Genomic DNA, 16,880 nt, shown 5'->3' on the forward strand with positions numbered 1-16,880 from the left:
AGTTATTCATTTTTATGAGTGTGGTAGTTGTTCATGTTGTTAACACTTGAGATCGGTCTTGTTCTGATGACCACATTTTAAAGGTCATGGTCTTGTTTTCGGTCTCGGACCGGCTTGACTCGAAATTTTGGATAATGTGATTAATGTGATAATATGCAGAAGCACTCGGTAAAACAATAGATGCCTTCAATTCATGTTTCATCGCTGTCATCGCTGACTAACATTAAAAAAATGAAAATAAATACCAGAACTTAATTCAGGAATAGATGTCAACTAACATCAGCATTTATGATTTTTCTTAAGCCATTAAGATTGAGTCCAGCAGGAAGCTGAAGAATAATTGGACATCCTGCCAAGTTAAACAATAGGCCACTGTGATTGTTGAGTTCTGAGAGCAATGACAACTTCCAGCCACCCCAGCTGCAAAGTATTGGCTCCAACCAACAAACCATCAAGACCCAACGATCATCAGTTACATGTATTTACTTTAATTGGACATACATGCTAACCATGTTCATCAGTTAGCATTTACATAGCAAAGTTTATTCTCTGACCTTTCATCATGAGCCTTTTGCCAAAAGTCCCAAAAGAATGAAGAACAAAGTGAGATAACTTGAGGAATGCCACAGTAAAATCAGCATTACAACATCTGGAACATTCCAAAACAGTGTTATCGGAGGGAATATGGAATTTGGGCATTGTGTAAGATCCCATAAATTACAATGCATATTTCCATCTTCTTTAATGGCTGCAGCACTAAGACTATACCATTTTCAAATCAAAATAATACACACCAGGATATACCAATTAATAATTAATGCAGAATGGTAAATCTTCCAATAAATCATTTGCATAATGTTATGCTTTCACCATAGTTTTTTTGTTTGTCGGTGTATTGTCCAATAATGGTTGCGCAATTTTGGTTGTTTGGTTTTAATGCTAATAGAAGTAGTGCCCAGACCACTCATTGGCCACAGCATTAGGTACATTAGTAATATTTTTGAATGAAGGGTTAGGCTCAGTTACAGGTGGTATCACTATTTCCCCCCAGGCATTTTTTTTTATACATTTTGGGGTGCTGCAAAATGATGTGTGATTAATTTGTCTCATTTCACGTATGTTTTGTTTCATTACTTTTCTCACCTTCTTGCTTGGCCTAACCGCATCTTTGTCCATTCATTTCACCAGTTGTCGCAACCCAATCTGCCACTACACCAAACCCCACACACACACACATATATGCCCATAAAAATTGTGGGCAAATAACAATCAGTGTGACTGAAGAGCTTTCACCACTCCAGCCTCTTCGAGAATAGTGGTCTAAAAGCCTTTCATGTTTGCCACCCAAGTATTTACTTTTCTGTGGTTGTGGAAACATTTAAAGCCAAGCGAGACATAATGCGACTTACACACTGTGTGTGTTGTTCAAGAAACCCCTCTGGTGCATTTGAGGGCTCATTTGTCTTATGTTAAATAAGATATAAGAAAAGTCATGGGCCAATCTGGACTGTTCACTGCAATGCTTTCCCCTGTACTTCGAATCAGTTGGCAGCCTTGGCCTGATTTTTACTCACCTTCTCGATAGCTTCAATCGCTTCCTTAAAACATTTTCGATCCCTCTGCTGAACCTGTATTTGTGATACAACTGCAAAAATGAACAATGCTGGAAGAGCAAGTGTGGCGGATATCAGACTTTCTACATGTGTTGTTTCCAACCCTAGGGACCTGATAAAGTGATGGTAAAGCGCATCTAATGAGGTAGACAAGGTTGTTTCATAACATTTTTTTGTCATCCTATGAGTGATTCATACTCAATTTTTAAAGGGAGTAAACTACTCAGGATTGTCATGTCCTTGTTTATAATGATACTAGTGTCGCCTGTACTACCGGAGACAAATTCCTTGTGTGTTCTACAAACTTGGCCAATAAAGATGATTCTGATTCTGATTCTGATTCTGATTCTGAAGATATGTGAGTGAACAAGCATCTTATTTTCCAACAAGAAGATCGCAGCAGTGATACTATCTCTCAACTACAGACATGTCTCGTATGAAAAGAAGCATCTAATCCAAATGTTTTACCCAATCCCTATTCGTCTTTGTCCCTCTACAAATTGCACCCTTGCCTGGTGCTGATCAGCTATAAATACATGATCTGTTATTCATGTCTTTGTGCTTATTTCCTCCTGTTTGGAGTTTTTGTTTTCCATCAGTCGCTATTTTGGTGAAAAACCAAGCGTTCATTTGAAGGGCATCTATTGTGCACACTGTCAAATTTAGGGCAAGCAAATTTCCTGTGCGAGAGAATGCAAAGAGTAACGACTTACAACTTAACTACACAGCAATTCTCCAATGTGATCCTTCTGCCTGGGTCACATGGATAAGGTAACAACATGTACAACATGTACTCTCCTATTGCAGTTCTCTCTGACACCCCAATGCAACCAGAGGATTTTTAAAATTGCATTTCGATATTAAAGCACAAGTCTGTGCTAATGACAAAAATAATGAACCAAGAAAGGTCGCTTCCTAAAATAGTTTATTAAAAAGAGTGTACAAATGAGGCTTTTATGTGGTGTGGTAATTTTCTTGGCCGCTACTGATAAGGAGTCTGGGTCATGACTAATGTGTGGAATCTTTGATGTGGATGTTTTCACGAATGTATTTTTTGTGTGACCTCAAGAGGTGAGAAATTAACACAATTCATTATTTTCTGTCTTTTTGTGATCAGTGATACTCACATAATATAAACAGTCTATACACAATCTAAGGGTAAGACTGATTTTTTTGTTTTAATTTGTTTTTTTTTTTAAATTTCCTGATAGATTTTTATCCAGGAAGATATCAGTTGAGAAGAATGGGTTCTTTCGTTCTTTTTTCAATTGCGACTAAATCAAATGTTGCTCATGACTGTTTGTTTGATCTCCAAACTTACTATAGCAAAAACGACAACAACAAACCCCTCATTTACCAAGTCCGACAAGCATAGTCATTTCAAGATTGCACTGCAAGGGGCTTTGTTTGAATTGATAACCATTCAGTCAAGAGCCCAAGAGGCTGAGTTGCTCCCATGACAGAAGTTTTCCAACGAGAACAGACGTAACTCTTCTTTAATCTCCCAATGCAGTGAGGGGCTCACCATAACTATAAGCAAAAAAAAACCCCAAAACTTTCTAATACAAGCCATACACAAAAGAAGAATGTAAGGAATACAATTTTAGCGAAGATTATGAACATGCACAGTAACAGCCACAGCATTCTTTCCTGAGAGTCCATAAAAAAGAGCTGTATAAAAATCTAGAATTTCCAAAATTAATCATTTGTGCTGTTGTGTTTTTGTTTAGTGTATTTTACTCCATCATACTAAGAGTTATTTCGTATTTTGGGTACGATAGAAGAATAATTTAATACTAGGAGCAGCAAGAGAGAAGTGATGCTTCGCTACACGTCTCTACAACCACAAAATACGCAAATTTTAAATCCCAATTTCAAAGTAATACTTTACAATCGAGGCTCATCCTCACTTCAGAAAATGTCATCATTTCTGATTGTTGTGACACAGCTCATATTGCGAACGACAGGTGTCCTTTATGTGGCTATGTAAGTGAATGTATGGAGGACGTGAGCAGAAATTGAACTAAATTACCGAAATCGCCTTTCCTACTTGTACAAGTGATGTAGAAAAAAATAAGTTGTACATGAAGCTTAGTAAAGGCGCACTTCGGGCCGCTACGCTGTCACGTGATTGTCTGTGTGATTGGCGCATATAAAGCCGCGCATTGTGCTCCTCTGCGACAGAGGAGCTCATACAAGGAAGAGTGGAGAAGAGCCAAACATCACGAGAACGTCTCAGACACGACGCGCAAGACCTTGGCAAGTTTTATTCGCCAGACACTGACTGGAAAATCTTGTGCAATGTTGATGAGGAAACTTAAACCCTGACTGCAACTCGCTGTATTTTGGTTATCCGGTAAGTTCTTGAGCTGTTTTTGACGAAATAACTGATCATTATAATATTTAACAAGAGAAGTTGGACGAATAAGTAACACCACCTCTTGTCAGGCTTGATACCGATTCATTGTTTATATTATGGTGGGTGCTCTGGCAAGAAAATGCAATTCATAAAAAGTTAACCAGACGGGCCAAAAATCTGTTTTGGAAGTTACAGTGCTTAACAAATTTATAGTACTAGACCAAGACACAAGGTAATAATGACCTACTTTTCCATTTATGATGATCTATCTATCTATCTATCTATCTAATTGTAGTTGTTACTACAGTAGCATTGTCCCTCAAATTGCCATTCCTATTAATTTCTGTCCATCACTTGCATGTATACATGAGGACCCCATAATTTCATGGGACGCTACCTCATTGCTATTTTACGGAAATTGTAGTTGTTACTACAGTAGCATTGTCCCTCAAATTGCCATTCCTATTAATTTCTGTCCATCACTTGCATGTATACATGAGGACCCCATAATTTCATGGGACGCTACCTCATTGCTATTTTACGGACCTTCTCCCTTTAATTTTTGGAGCCATCACAGGAAATGGCTAGAGGGTTTTAGATGACCAATCTGTTTGTTTAGGAAGTTATTTCCAATCAAAACTCACATCATACCACATCGTTCTTTCTTTCTTGCTCAGGGCTTAATGGGCATGTCTCTTCAATAAAACGAGGCACCACAAATCCGCTAAAGAGAGTAATGGGTGTAAGTTTGCAAATTTTTAGGGGGCGGGGGGGGGGGGGGTGCATGGTAGCCATTGGGAATTTCGGGAGATTCCTGAACGGCCAGTCCATTTCAGGAACGGTCCACCTCCTGCGACCATTGCAGTATGTTTCGGTGCATGACATTCGCCACAGCCGCCCCCCATGTTGATGATGTCATGATTTGGTACGTGCCCCACCCTCGTTGATATATATTCCTAGGCCGCATTTTGTTCCCAGTACTTACCTCATGCGTGTGAGTTCATCCATATGATTTTGTCTTTGTGTGTGCAAATACAACAAGCCTCTGTGTTTGCACAGCCATCAATGCGAGCTGTGTTTTGTAGACTGCGCATGTGCATGAAGATACTGCGTGTACATTCAACAACCAGACTATAATATAAAACGGTATTAAAATCAGTTGGTGATTGACTGTGCTAGTCCACGAACATTTTAATTCAAGACTGTTTATGCGGGAATGCTTTGAGTTTAAGAGATTGTGCATACTGTGTTTATGTGATTGTAAACATATTTTTTTTATTGTCCTGAGAGATCCCATTGGCAAAGCCTTTTAAGAGTTACGCATGACTCACACGTGCGCTGACTGAAGACGTTTCACATTCAACTCATAAATTGGTACTGTTCTGAATTCAGCTCGTGGCAACAGTCTCCGTTCTCTTCATTCATTGAGAAAGAATTTTTGTATTAGGGATGATTTTCTTTCTGCCTGAAATGTGTTCATAAAGTCATAAATGTAATGACAAAAGGTTTTGACTACAAAACCTTGCAAAATGTATCTACGGTGTAAGAAAATGTTACTTTAAATTGTTACAGGGACTGAAGTAGTAGGATAATAGAAATTCTGTCGTGTAGTGGTTTACATACTGTAGCTGGCATGGGATGAATGCTGAAACAATGAACACTTCACAATTACCCTACATGTGAGTGATTGCTCAGCAGTCTGGGGTGGATTCCACCCATCACTCTGTAATATATCATCTTCTTTATTGTTTTGACCTCTTCACATGCATATAGCTACGCTTCAGTTCAGGAATTTGGGGCCTTACTTAAGCGCTGTGGATGTGAGGGTGCCCCAAGGCGGCAACCTTCTATTCATATTCAGTCTGTCATGGTTGCTCCATAAATATTGCAGTCATTTGGGATGGACCGCTTTTCGTGAGCCTGAACAAGATGGATGGATACCTAAAAAAAATCTTTTGGTCTTCTTGATTATATTAAAGTGTGAGACACAATACTTAGCTACTTTTACATTTTAAATGGCTAATAAATTCAGGGTGTGGTGAAACGTTCAGCCTATTAATGCAATAATCTTGCAAGGCTGTTTGAAAGCTCACCTCTAAACACGTCGCTGTTTTTCGGCTTGTCCTGCCTGATGATTTGTCTCTTTTCTCCTCAGGACACTAATATCTTGGGAAAGGGCTCCAGACCAAAAGCATCGATGTGAGATTGTGTACGTTGAGACTGCCTTTGACTGAGGAAGCGCCCCCCCTGTGCAAAAAAACCTCCCTCGCTTCACAATGAAGGCCTTCGCTTTACTGTGCTTCCTGATGGCTGTGGAGGTTGAGGCCTCTCGGTTCATCCGGGACTCCCCGACTGTGCCTGACACTTCTGAAGTCTTCAAGAATAATGCGTCCGTCTCTCGCCAACCCCCACAGCCGGCCCGACCGAGGGGTTCCTTCCCCCCAATGTGCTTAAAACCCACAGAGATTAAGCACGCCTTCAAGTATGTGAACACCATTGTGTCTTGCCTGATCTTTGTGGTCGGGATCATTGGGAACTCCACCCTGCTCAGAATTATATACAAGAACAAGTGTATGAGGAATGGACCCAATGTCCTAATTGGCAGCCTGGCACTGGGGGACCTACTTTATATCATAATCGCCATCCCCGTCAATGTCTATAAGGTAAAGAAAGTGCATTCATTTGGATTGCTTTCTGGTGTTGGTCTTGATCTTTAAAATGTTATAATCGAGGGGATGGGATGTGGGGGGGTTGATTTGCCGAACAGCCTAGTGCGTTTGCAAGTTCCTGAGGTTGTGAAAGTAACCTGAATGCACCATGTTGCTTGCGTAGCAAGCGTAAAGTGAATGTGCTTTTGCTGTTTAATAGCACCCAAGGTGGAGTTTACTGTCAAACTAAACACAGAACAAAAACATGTACATACGCTGTATATTTAAATACAAGACGTGCTTTATTTAAAAAAAAAATCACACCATATGATATGGGAAGAGACAACATTTTTTTTTAACTCAAAACTGTAAAAACTCAGCTTCACTAGGTTAGATCTTAGCCAAAGTCTGTCTGTGACAAAGATCATCATCCGGTTATGGACCATGTTAAATTACAAAATTTTCCTCACAGCTAGTGGGCAGAGCATGGTCGGGGGTTTTGGCCTCTGTTGTTGAGAATTGCATTGTTATAACTCAACTGCAAATGTTTGGATTTCATCCCAACTTTGTCATGGGTCATGACGAGAAAACAATTTCTCTTGGCAGGATGATAATCTTCCCACTGCCCCAAGGTGGTGTGTCTACCCACAGTCATAAGTTCATTTGTCCCATCGTGTACATATACACTATTTTACTGGTTTAATCTTAAAAGATACCTGCTGGATCTAGAATCTGTCATTCAGTTTGGCAACAATGAAGTACTTTTTCACAACGTAAGGCCTCGTCAACATCTCACCTAGTGTATTACACAACAGGAGATCACATCCAAGATATTATACCAGTGTTTAGTTCATTTTGACTTGATTCGAAATCGGTTTCCCTCCATGCACAGTTATAGCTTGGCGCATTCTATGCTGCACTGTGGATTCGTAACACGTGTATTATGAGCACTGGCAGCAATTGTGTCAAAAAGAAATTAAAACAGTTGTCTTGTATCATGTGCATTGCTGTGCATTTGACTTGAATGCAAGGCAAAACATGGTCAGGTCTGCTAATCTCCCAAACTCTTACTCAATACGCTTGACCTTGTCATCAAGGCAAATTTGAATCTTAAATAATTTTCTGTTGTTTCTGAGAAGCGCAACTGAAATGTAAAATGATGTTTTAATTATAAACTGCCAGCATGTGTTAAAAAGACCACTGGGGTTTAAAATTCTATTGTTTTTATTCCTCTCTCTTCTCAAAACACAATAACTTGAGACATTGCCCTGATGCTGAACTGATTTGATCAGCCCCTGGGAGAAATAGTTTATCTGAAAGGAGACACACTCCAGTGTTAGTTTTGGCTTTGACAATCATATAAGAAAAAAACAGAAGAATACAATTGGAGACCAAAGCCAAATACTGTGTCCTAACTACAAATTTCTCTGTCTTTATTATTGTCTCCAGCTCATAGCAGAGGACTGGCCATTTGGAGTATATGTCTGCAAGATGATCCCATTCATTCAAAAAGCTTCAGTGGGTATCACTGTTCTCAGCCTGTGTGCTCTAAGTGTGGACCGGTGTGTATGCTCGTAATCCACAACCAGCCGTGCAGAACCGCAGTGGTCAAATTGGCTAAAACTACCATGTGTGCATTGCATGTGCAGCTACCACGCAGTGACATCATGGAGCAGGGTGAAGGGGATGGGCATCCCTGTGTGGAAAGCAGTGGAGGTGATACTCATTTGGGTGATTGCTTTGCTACTAGCAGTCCCCGAGGTGCTGGCGTTTGACATGCTGGAGATGCCGTATAGAGGCAACAAGCTGCGCGTATGTCTGCTACATCCAGAGCAGAGCTCCAACTTTATAAAGGTAGGCAATACTATAGAATCAGGGGGTCACCAATTCCAGCCCTCGAGGGGCCTCCCCTGCATGCTTTCGATGTGTCCCTCTTCCAACGTACCTAAATGATCAGCTCATCAATAAGCTCTGTAGAAGCCCGAGAACAATCCTGACCATTTCAATAAGGTGTGTTGGAGGAGGGAAACATCTAAAGAGAGCAGGATAAGGGCCCTCGAGGACCGGAGTTGGTGACCACTACATTATTTACAACAAATCACTCTATTTGCAAAAAATGCACATTGTCTAGAATTAACTTCAAGGGTTCATGTTAAATAAAGTGTAGTCATTATTTTACTGTATTATACATACAGTTGTGCTCATAAGTCCATATACCTTTGGGCAGGGGTGTCCAACTATGGTCCTCGAGGGCCCCTATCCAGCAAGTTTGAATGTCTCCCTCCTCCGACACACCTAATTCAAATGATCAGGATCATTATCATGCTTCTACAGAGCTCGCTGAAGATCTGATCATTTGAACCAGGGGGAGAAATCAGACACAGGGGAGAAATCAGACACATGGGATATGGGGCTCTCGAGGACCGGAGTTGGACACTCCTGCCCGAGGGTATGTGAAGTCATGAGCACAACTGTATGTACTGTAGTGCTCCTAGTAAAACAAAAAAGATGAGAAAGTCTGGAGCCCTGTTCCAAAATTTAGGAACTTAAGTTGCTCATGCTAAATAGTTTGAAAATCTCTGAGTGTGTTTGCATCTGTCCAGTTCTACCAAGATGCAAAAGACTGGTGGCTGTTTGGCTTCTACTTCTGCCTACCACTTGCCTGCACAGGAATCTTTTACACCCTCATGTCCTGTGAGATGCTGAGTCAAAAGAAAGGCATGCGAATTGCACTCAATGACCACATGAAACAGGTATGACTGCAAGAATTATGGCGCACTGTGGTTGTTCAGGGTGGACGAAAAAAATGAATTCTTTGATGCGTTGCAATATTGAATATGAATTGCTTACTACATTGAAATAACGGATTATAAAATAATGTCATGCTTGAAACCAGAGTACATGGGTTCATTAATAGTTTAATTAATTAAGTATCTCCATGGAGTCCTACGCTCAGTTCGAAAGCACACCGTGGGTCCTCCTTCCCATGGGCTCACCACCTTGTTGGAGGGGCCAAAGGGGTCAGGTGCTCTGTGAGCTGGGCAGCAGCCCGAGGCGGGTGGAAGAGTGGAAGGCCATACCTCAGCAAAAAAATTAATCGACTTGTGGACAGCATGAGACGTCATTGTTAAGCTGCAATTGATGTTGAATGGCACATGACGTTGTTGAGACGTTGCAATTTTTTGTTGTGGTGTACCATTCTTGTTAACTTTTGTTTCGATGAATTAATGTTTTTTTTGTGATACGTCGCAAACTGAAACGAACCATAGCCCTACCAATTATGCTGAAAGATTTTGACCCCTCATGGGTGTGGTCAAGCTAACAACCCCAACTTGAGCATCATTTTGTCTTTGTGTAGAGGAGGGAAGTGGCCAAGACAGTGTTCTGCCTTGTGTTGATTTTTGCTCTCTGCTGGCTGCCACTTCACCTCAGCCGTATTCTGAAGAAAACAGTCTATAACCAAGATGACCCCAACCGCTGTGAACTCCTCAGGTAGGCGTAGACATCAGCAAATAAACTGCACACATCATGAGAACACATTGTTCTGTGACTTGTGACTTCCTGTCGAATTCACTGTGAACGCCTGTCACCACCCTCTTTCAGCTTCCTCTTAGTGATGGATTACATCGGCATCAACATGGCTTCCCTGAACTCCTGCATTAACCCCATTGCCCTCTACTTTGTCAGTCGGAAGTTCAAAAACTGCTTTCAGGTAAGATTCCCAAGACAAAATTACAAGAAAAACAGCTGTCAAGCTCAATACAATTCAACAGAAAGGATATCGGGCAAACACGTTTTAAAATAAATAATTACATTCACAATTAATTCATGAAAGTAAAAACGCACAAACAAGTCCCTGGTGGTTTGGTGGTTCACTTTCCTGACTTCTGGGGCCAGTGTGAGCTCTTTTCCGGCTCAGTGACATTGTGAATGTGAGTCAAAGTTGTCGGTCTCAATATGTGCCTTTTGCTTGACTGACTACTAGTCCAGAGTGGATTCTTCCAGAGTGTAGCCTTCCTTTTGCAGAAACAGGATAAGCACTGTAGAAAATGGATTGAAAGATGGCCCAGATACACACACACACACACACACACACACACACACACACACACACACACACACACGCATACACACACACACACACACACACACACACACACACACACGCCGTGTTGCAATTCAGCATGTTTGTGTGTGCCATCAGTAGGGCTGGGCGATATGGCTGAAAAATTGTATAAGGACCTAAGTATTTCATATCTGTCAATATCGATAATAATTAATTGAGAAAAAAGATGAACTGGATTAATGATAAAATACAATAAAACACAATCATCCAGAGGAAAAATACTAATCAAAATATCTGGTCGAAAACAAATTTTCAAGGAATTTACCGTACACCCCATGTACACCCCATGTACACACTGCTGTTGTGTACATGGGGTGATGTGCAATGTTGTCTAGCCATGTGTATTTGTAGATAATGTATATAAGCAACCCCAAAGCACTAGTGTTGATGCGGTTAAATTAAGGTTCATTCGCAGCTCATACAAAATAAGCGTGGCGTCTTAAAAACAACAACAACAAAAAAATCTACCCGTAAACTAATACTCTCTTGGAGCACATTCCTTTCACTTTTTGGCACACATATTGCTGGCATAAGGCATAATTTATTGTTTTTCTTACCTGATTGTGATTTCAATGCGATACAAAGTCGAAGGTTTGGAGCCAGCTAACATCGGAGCTAGCATGGAACTAGCAAGCAACTCCTTTACTTCTCATGTATCTATAGCCATCCAGAGGTTTTTAATCATATTAGTTTGCGCAATACAATGTTATTGTAAGTGTTACACGGAGAAAACTGCTCATTTATTTTAACAATGTTAAGACACAATTTAATTCGGCTCCCGGAGGCCACACGCTAGGGAGCTTCTTCAGGCTGGCAGACAAGCACATGGCAGACTAGGCTCACAAGAACGGTCCGTGTGCGCTCAAAACATGCACTTGTGCTCAAAATTTTTAGTCACGTGCTTGTAATTGTGGCACAAATCTAACTCACAGTGGAGCCAGGAACGCCTTTCAATTTGGGATTGACGTTTTCTTCCTCATTTATTACTATCGAACAATCTAATCTACTTTCCATTTCTACTGATCAAGTGTCTGTCACCAAACATATAGATATTGATTTAAAGCTCAGCCTTCGTAACTTTACTTTTCAATGTGGCTTATTTGCAGTAATTATACATTCATTCTCTCTATCTATTGTGCAAGATAGTTGCAATAATTCTTAACCTGCCAGAGGCTTGGGAAGACAGCTTTTTTAAAATTATTCAGGCATTTCAATTAACAAGATAACTCAATGCGCTTGACATAATTAAAAGTAAAACATTTAACTGGATTCACAAACCAAAGAGTGAAAGGCATTTAAAATCAAAGAAATAAAAAGTAGCTTACTAAAATGACTAAAAGAATGTACAGTGCGGGAACAAGATTTTGTAAAAAATATATATTTTCAAAATATTTAAAAGACCTTAATCGTCAATGCTGTAAGAAAAAAAAAAAAATTTTAACCGGGATTTAAAATCATTTACACGCAAGAGGAATGATCACATGCCAACTGTGTGCCCATTCATGCGTTCATGCATGGAAAAGTACTGTAGGGCCGACTCATTGGCTCCCTGCGGATGAGATCTTTCCTGCATGAAAAAAAGATAACCATTTTGTTCTTGCAGTCTTGCCTGTGCTGCTGGTGCTATGGAACATCTACACTAGATGAGCGAGGTTCCATCCCAGGTTGGAAGGGCTCCTGTCATGGCAATGGACTAGATCGCTCCAGCTCCCGCTCCAGTCAGAAATACACAAGCGCCTCATAAATATACAGTACATGCACACTTAGCCTGCTCTTATTTTCTTACAAACCCCTATGGCACCATTAGCAATGACGATGGACGTGATATCGGAGCTCGATAAGAAGTCTTCTAAGACTTGAAGTCTGAATAGGGCTGAAAGATATCAAAGGATGAGCCCAAACTGGACTGTACCTGCACAGGGACGACACCAATGCTTCACGCATACGGACACATTTCACACCAAGGCTTCTGAGGATAAATGTTCTTCAGTGGATGCTAAATACATTTATCAAGTCATATGTGAATGTCTGTACAGAACTAGTTTCATGCAAAATTGCAGAAACACACACACACACACACACACACGTATATATATATATATATATATATATGCACACACAGGGTTCTAAACTTATATATATATATAGCTAAAAACATAAAGGGAACACTAAAATAAAACATCCTAGATCTGAATGAATGAACTACAATATTCTGATTAAATGCTTTGTTCTTTACATAGTTGAATGTGCTGACAACAAAATCACACAAAAATTATCAATGGAAATCAAATTTATTTACCGATAGAGGTCTGTATTTGGAGTCACACTCAAACTTAAGTCAGAAAAACACACTACAGGCTGATCCAACTATGATGTAATGTCCTTAAAACAAGCCTCAGTAGTGTGTGTGTGGCCTCCACGTGTCTATATGACCTCCCTACAACACCTGGGTATGGTCTTGATGAGTTGCCGTTTGGTGTCCTGAGGGATCTCGTCCCAGACCTGGACTAAATTATCCACCAACTCCTGGACAGTCTGTGGTGCAGTGTGGCATTGGTGGATGGAGCAAGGCATGAGGTCCCTGATGTTCTCAATTGGATTCAAGTCTGGGGAATGGGCGGGCCAGTCCATCACATTAATGCCTTCGTCTTGCAGGAACTGCTGACACAATCCAGCCACATGAGGTCGAGCATTATCTTGCAAATGGAGGAACCATGGGCCAACCGCACTAGCATTTGGTCTCACATGGGGTCTGAGGATCTCATCTTGATCCCTAATGGCACTCAGGCTACCTCTGGCAAGCACATGGAAAGCTGTACGACCCGCCAAAGAAATGCCACCCCCACCATTACTGACCCACTGCCAAACAAGCAGCAGAACGTTCTCCACGGCGTCTCCAGACTCTGGAACATCTGACACATGTGCTCAGAGTGAACCTGCTTTCATCTGTAAAGAGGACAAGGCGCCAGTGGCGAATTTGCCAGTCTTGGTGTTCTCTGGCAAATGTCAAACATTATGCACGGTGGTGAGCTGTGAGCACAACCCCAACCTGTGGGCGTCAAGCCCTCATGCCACACTCATGGAGTCTGTTTCTGACCGTTTGAGCAGACACATGCACTTTGTGGCCTGCTGGAGGTCATTTTCCAGGGCTCTGGCAGTGCTCCTCCCGTTCCTCCTTGCACAAATGCAGAGATAGCGTAGCGGTCATGCTGCTGGGTTTTTGCTCTGCTGTGGCCTCCTCCACATCTCCTGATGTACTGGTAGTGACTGCACACTCTGGACACTACACTGACAGAGACAGCAAACCTTCTTGCCACAGTTCACATTGATGTGCCATCCTGGACGAGCTGCACTACCTTGAGTGGGCTGTAGACTGCGTCTCATGCTACCACTAGAGTGAAAGCACCACCAGGATTCAAAAGTGACCCTAACGTCAGCCAGAAAGCATAGGAACTGAGAAGTGGTCTGTGCTCACCACCTGCAGAGCCACTTCTTTATTGGGGGGTGTCTTGCAAATTGCTTGTAATGTCCACCTGCTGTCTATTCCATTTGCATGACAGCAAAAGAAATTGATTGTCAATCAGCATTGCTTCCTTAGTGGACATTTTGATTTCGCAGAAGTGTGATTGACTTGGAGCTACATCGTGTTGTTTAAGTGTTCCCTTTATTTTTTTATCATATATATATATATATATATATACTGTTAATGTATCTAGCTAAAGCGAGAGACGATAGCCTTAGTACAGTAACAGCACTGAAGCGTTGATAACCTCAGAGAAAAGTCAAAGTGAGAAAAGATGACGAGTCATTGCTTTGAAAAGGCAAATCATGCTTCTGCATATGAATAGAATCAGGATGTAAAACTGAGCACTGTCAGTGCCCATGTGACTTCAACATCACGCCTGAGAAATTGTGTTGATTTCATGCTGTTAACGTCAAGTGAAGGGCAGCTTTTTTGAATGTATTTTATGTACTTAATCATTGCCATTTTGTCAGATTGAAGAAGTCATAATGAGCGCCATTATTTCATTATTCCTGCTTGTTATTGCTTTATCCAACTGTGTATAACATCTAGTCTGAGGACAGATGACAAAATTAAGATGGTATACCTCTGTCGCTGTGTGGTTACTGTTGCAACTCTGGGCTCAGCCCATCGGTCTACAACAGAAACATCACTTGCATTTATTAATTGTTTGATTATCTGTCGGACTGTGCTGTTTTTAAAAAGCACTTTTTTTTGCTCATGTTTATACTTCTTTACGAAGCATATTTTTTATAAATTCTCATTCTGTTAAATATATTGTGTGGACTAGAAATCAACTTTTAAAATTTTCATTTGTCAAGGATAGATCTTACAATGTGAATTCAATTCAGTTCACCTTTATTTGTGTAGCACCTTATCAGACACAATGCAACTCAGAAGTGCTTTACAGTTCATACGATAACACCGAAAAACAAACAAAGACCCCAAATGAAATAAGCACTATTAATCCCTAAAAAAAAAAAAAAAAGTAAAATTTCAATCAATGCTGCGACAAATGGCTGAGCACAGAGGACCAGAATGAAGACAAACCGTCTCTCGGGGAAACGGGGAGCCAAGCCCAGCCTCCAGCCGCAGGGAGCCCACCACATGGGTGATCCCAACCTAAGCAGACACAGGAGACCCCATCCGCAGAGCCAGGATCTCGCTCAAGGCAGCAACCCTCCAGCCAGCAATAAACACAGCTCACAGTGTGGACAGCCCCCAGTGAGGAACATTGTAGTTAAAACAAGGTAAAATACGATCATACAAAATAAAACGGTGTGAGTAAAATCAATACATTAAATACATAAATGAATACAAATGTTAAAGTCAATCCTTGTGGTTTTCAGAGCTTTGTTCGAGTACTTCAGTTTTTTTCCAGTGTACTCCTGTTTGTATTTTTGTTAAATACTTCTTAGTCAGTCCAGCCTGCTCCTCCCTGCTTTTTTCGGGGGTCTTCCACCACCATCACGTAAAAACCCGACAGATAAATTAGCAGCAAATCCAATAAGTAAGAAAGGCCCAGACCCTAAAGAGGTCATGTGTGAACTAAACTTTGCCAACCATCTTTTGAGTGATACTTAGGGCTCAAACTATTTCAAGCATACTTTTTTTTTTTAATGCAACCCCCCCAGGTTCATAGTTAGACCCATATAAACGTGTTTAGCAAAAATGCTTTTCTTCGGCAATCTCTGGCGAGTGACGTCATTTACAGTCCTGAGTCGCCAATCAGTCTTTGTAATGAATTGTTGATTGTCCTGTTAACTGCTTTTTGCCACTGTGATTGAGTTATTCGGCAAAATGTAACTTTTCTGTGGTTAAAAATTAAGTTAGGAATTCTGTCTGCATGATGATAGTGATCTACATTAAATATTATTTTCGTTTGTAGCCCAAGAAAATCTACTGATCCAGTAATTAAAAATGTAGTTAATACTGAATCATAAATTCAATTTGGGGTAAAGTTGACTAACAAAATTACACCCATTTAATTAGTTTATTCCAAAGGGGAAAAAAAAACTTCTTGGATGCAACTTACATTTTTTTGCTTTGGAAAAATACACGTTTTTGATTTATATTAAATTGAAAATGATGCTTTCAACCACATCATGAATATAATTTGAGGTACCGGTAACTAAAAAAAATGGTTGTAACAAAATTACAGCATTTTCATTAATTTCTTCAAAATGTAATTATTCAAACGTTTAAAAAATACTTGGTATCAACTTTCATTTTTGATTTGGCAAAATTCATGTTTTTGATTTCAATTAAAAGTAATGCTTTGAAGCAGTGAATGTAATTTGAGAAAAACGAATACATTTAGCTGTAACAAATAACAGCATTTTCTTTTTTGTTTAGTCCGGCAAAACATTTTTTCAGTGGGGGGCGGAAGGGTGGGGGGCAGTGTAGCGCATAGACTTGGGGCTTGTTGATCGAACAAAACATGGCTGACATTTAGTCTGTAACTTAATATGTTTGACTCTTCCACAACACTTCCAAATTCCATCACTTCAAACTTAATTTTGCCTTTGTGCTGCTCTCCCAAATTTTCCATGCTGAAAACTATCAGAGCTACCTACGGCCCAAAGCCCTGTTTTGAATACCGTACTTTCAA

General features: G+C 40.5%; 1 protein-coding gene across 1 annotated transcript; it reads left to right on the plus strand.

Moving 5' to 3' along the window:
• The first annotated feature begins 3,779 nt into the window (after nt 1-3,779).
• Nucleotides 3,780-12,512, plus strand: LOC109524363 (endothelin B receptor-like). The gene is made up of 8 exons (XM_019884166.1): nt 3,780-3,969; nt 6,128-6,635; nt 8,070-8,182; nt 8,270-8,474; nt 9,224-9,373; nt 9,979-10,112; nt 10,224-10,332; nt 12,350-12,512. The coding sequence occupies exons 2-8, from the start codon at nt 6,249-6,251 to the stop codon at nt 12,488-12,490; spliced, it is 1,239 nt and encodes a 412-aa protein (XP_019739725.1). The 5' UTR covers nt 3,780-3,969; nt 6,128-6,248; the 3' UTR covers nt 12,491-12,512.
• Nucleotides 12,513-16,880: the final 4,368 nt, after the last annotated feature.

Source organism: Hippocampus comes, unplaced genomic scaffold, assembly GCF_001891065.2.
Source record: "Hippocampus comes isolate QL1 unplaced genomic scaffold, H_comes_QL1_v1.1 scaffold156, whole genome shotgun sequence".
NCBI lineage: Eukaryota > Metazoa > Chordata > Actinopteri > Syngnathiformes > Syngnathidae > Hippocampus > Hippocampus comes.

Bases quoted from the DNA above. Each gene is read 5' to 3' on its own strand.
- LOC109524363 (XM_019884166.1), top strand. From the start codon at position 6,249: ATGAAGGCCTTCGCTTTACTGTGCTTCCTGATGGCTGTGGAGGTTGAG. The intron at 8,183-8,269 runs GTGTGTATGCTC...TTGCATGTGCAG, and splicing joins TGTGCTCTAAGTGTGGACCG to CTACCACGCAGTGACATCAT. The intron at 10,113-10,223 runs GTAGGCGTAGAC...ACCCTCTTTCAG, and splicing joins AACCGCTGTGAACTCCTCAG to CTTCCTCTTAGTGATGGATT.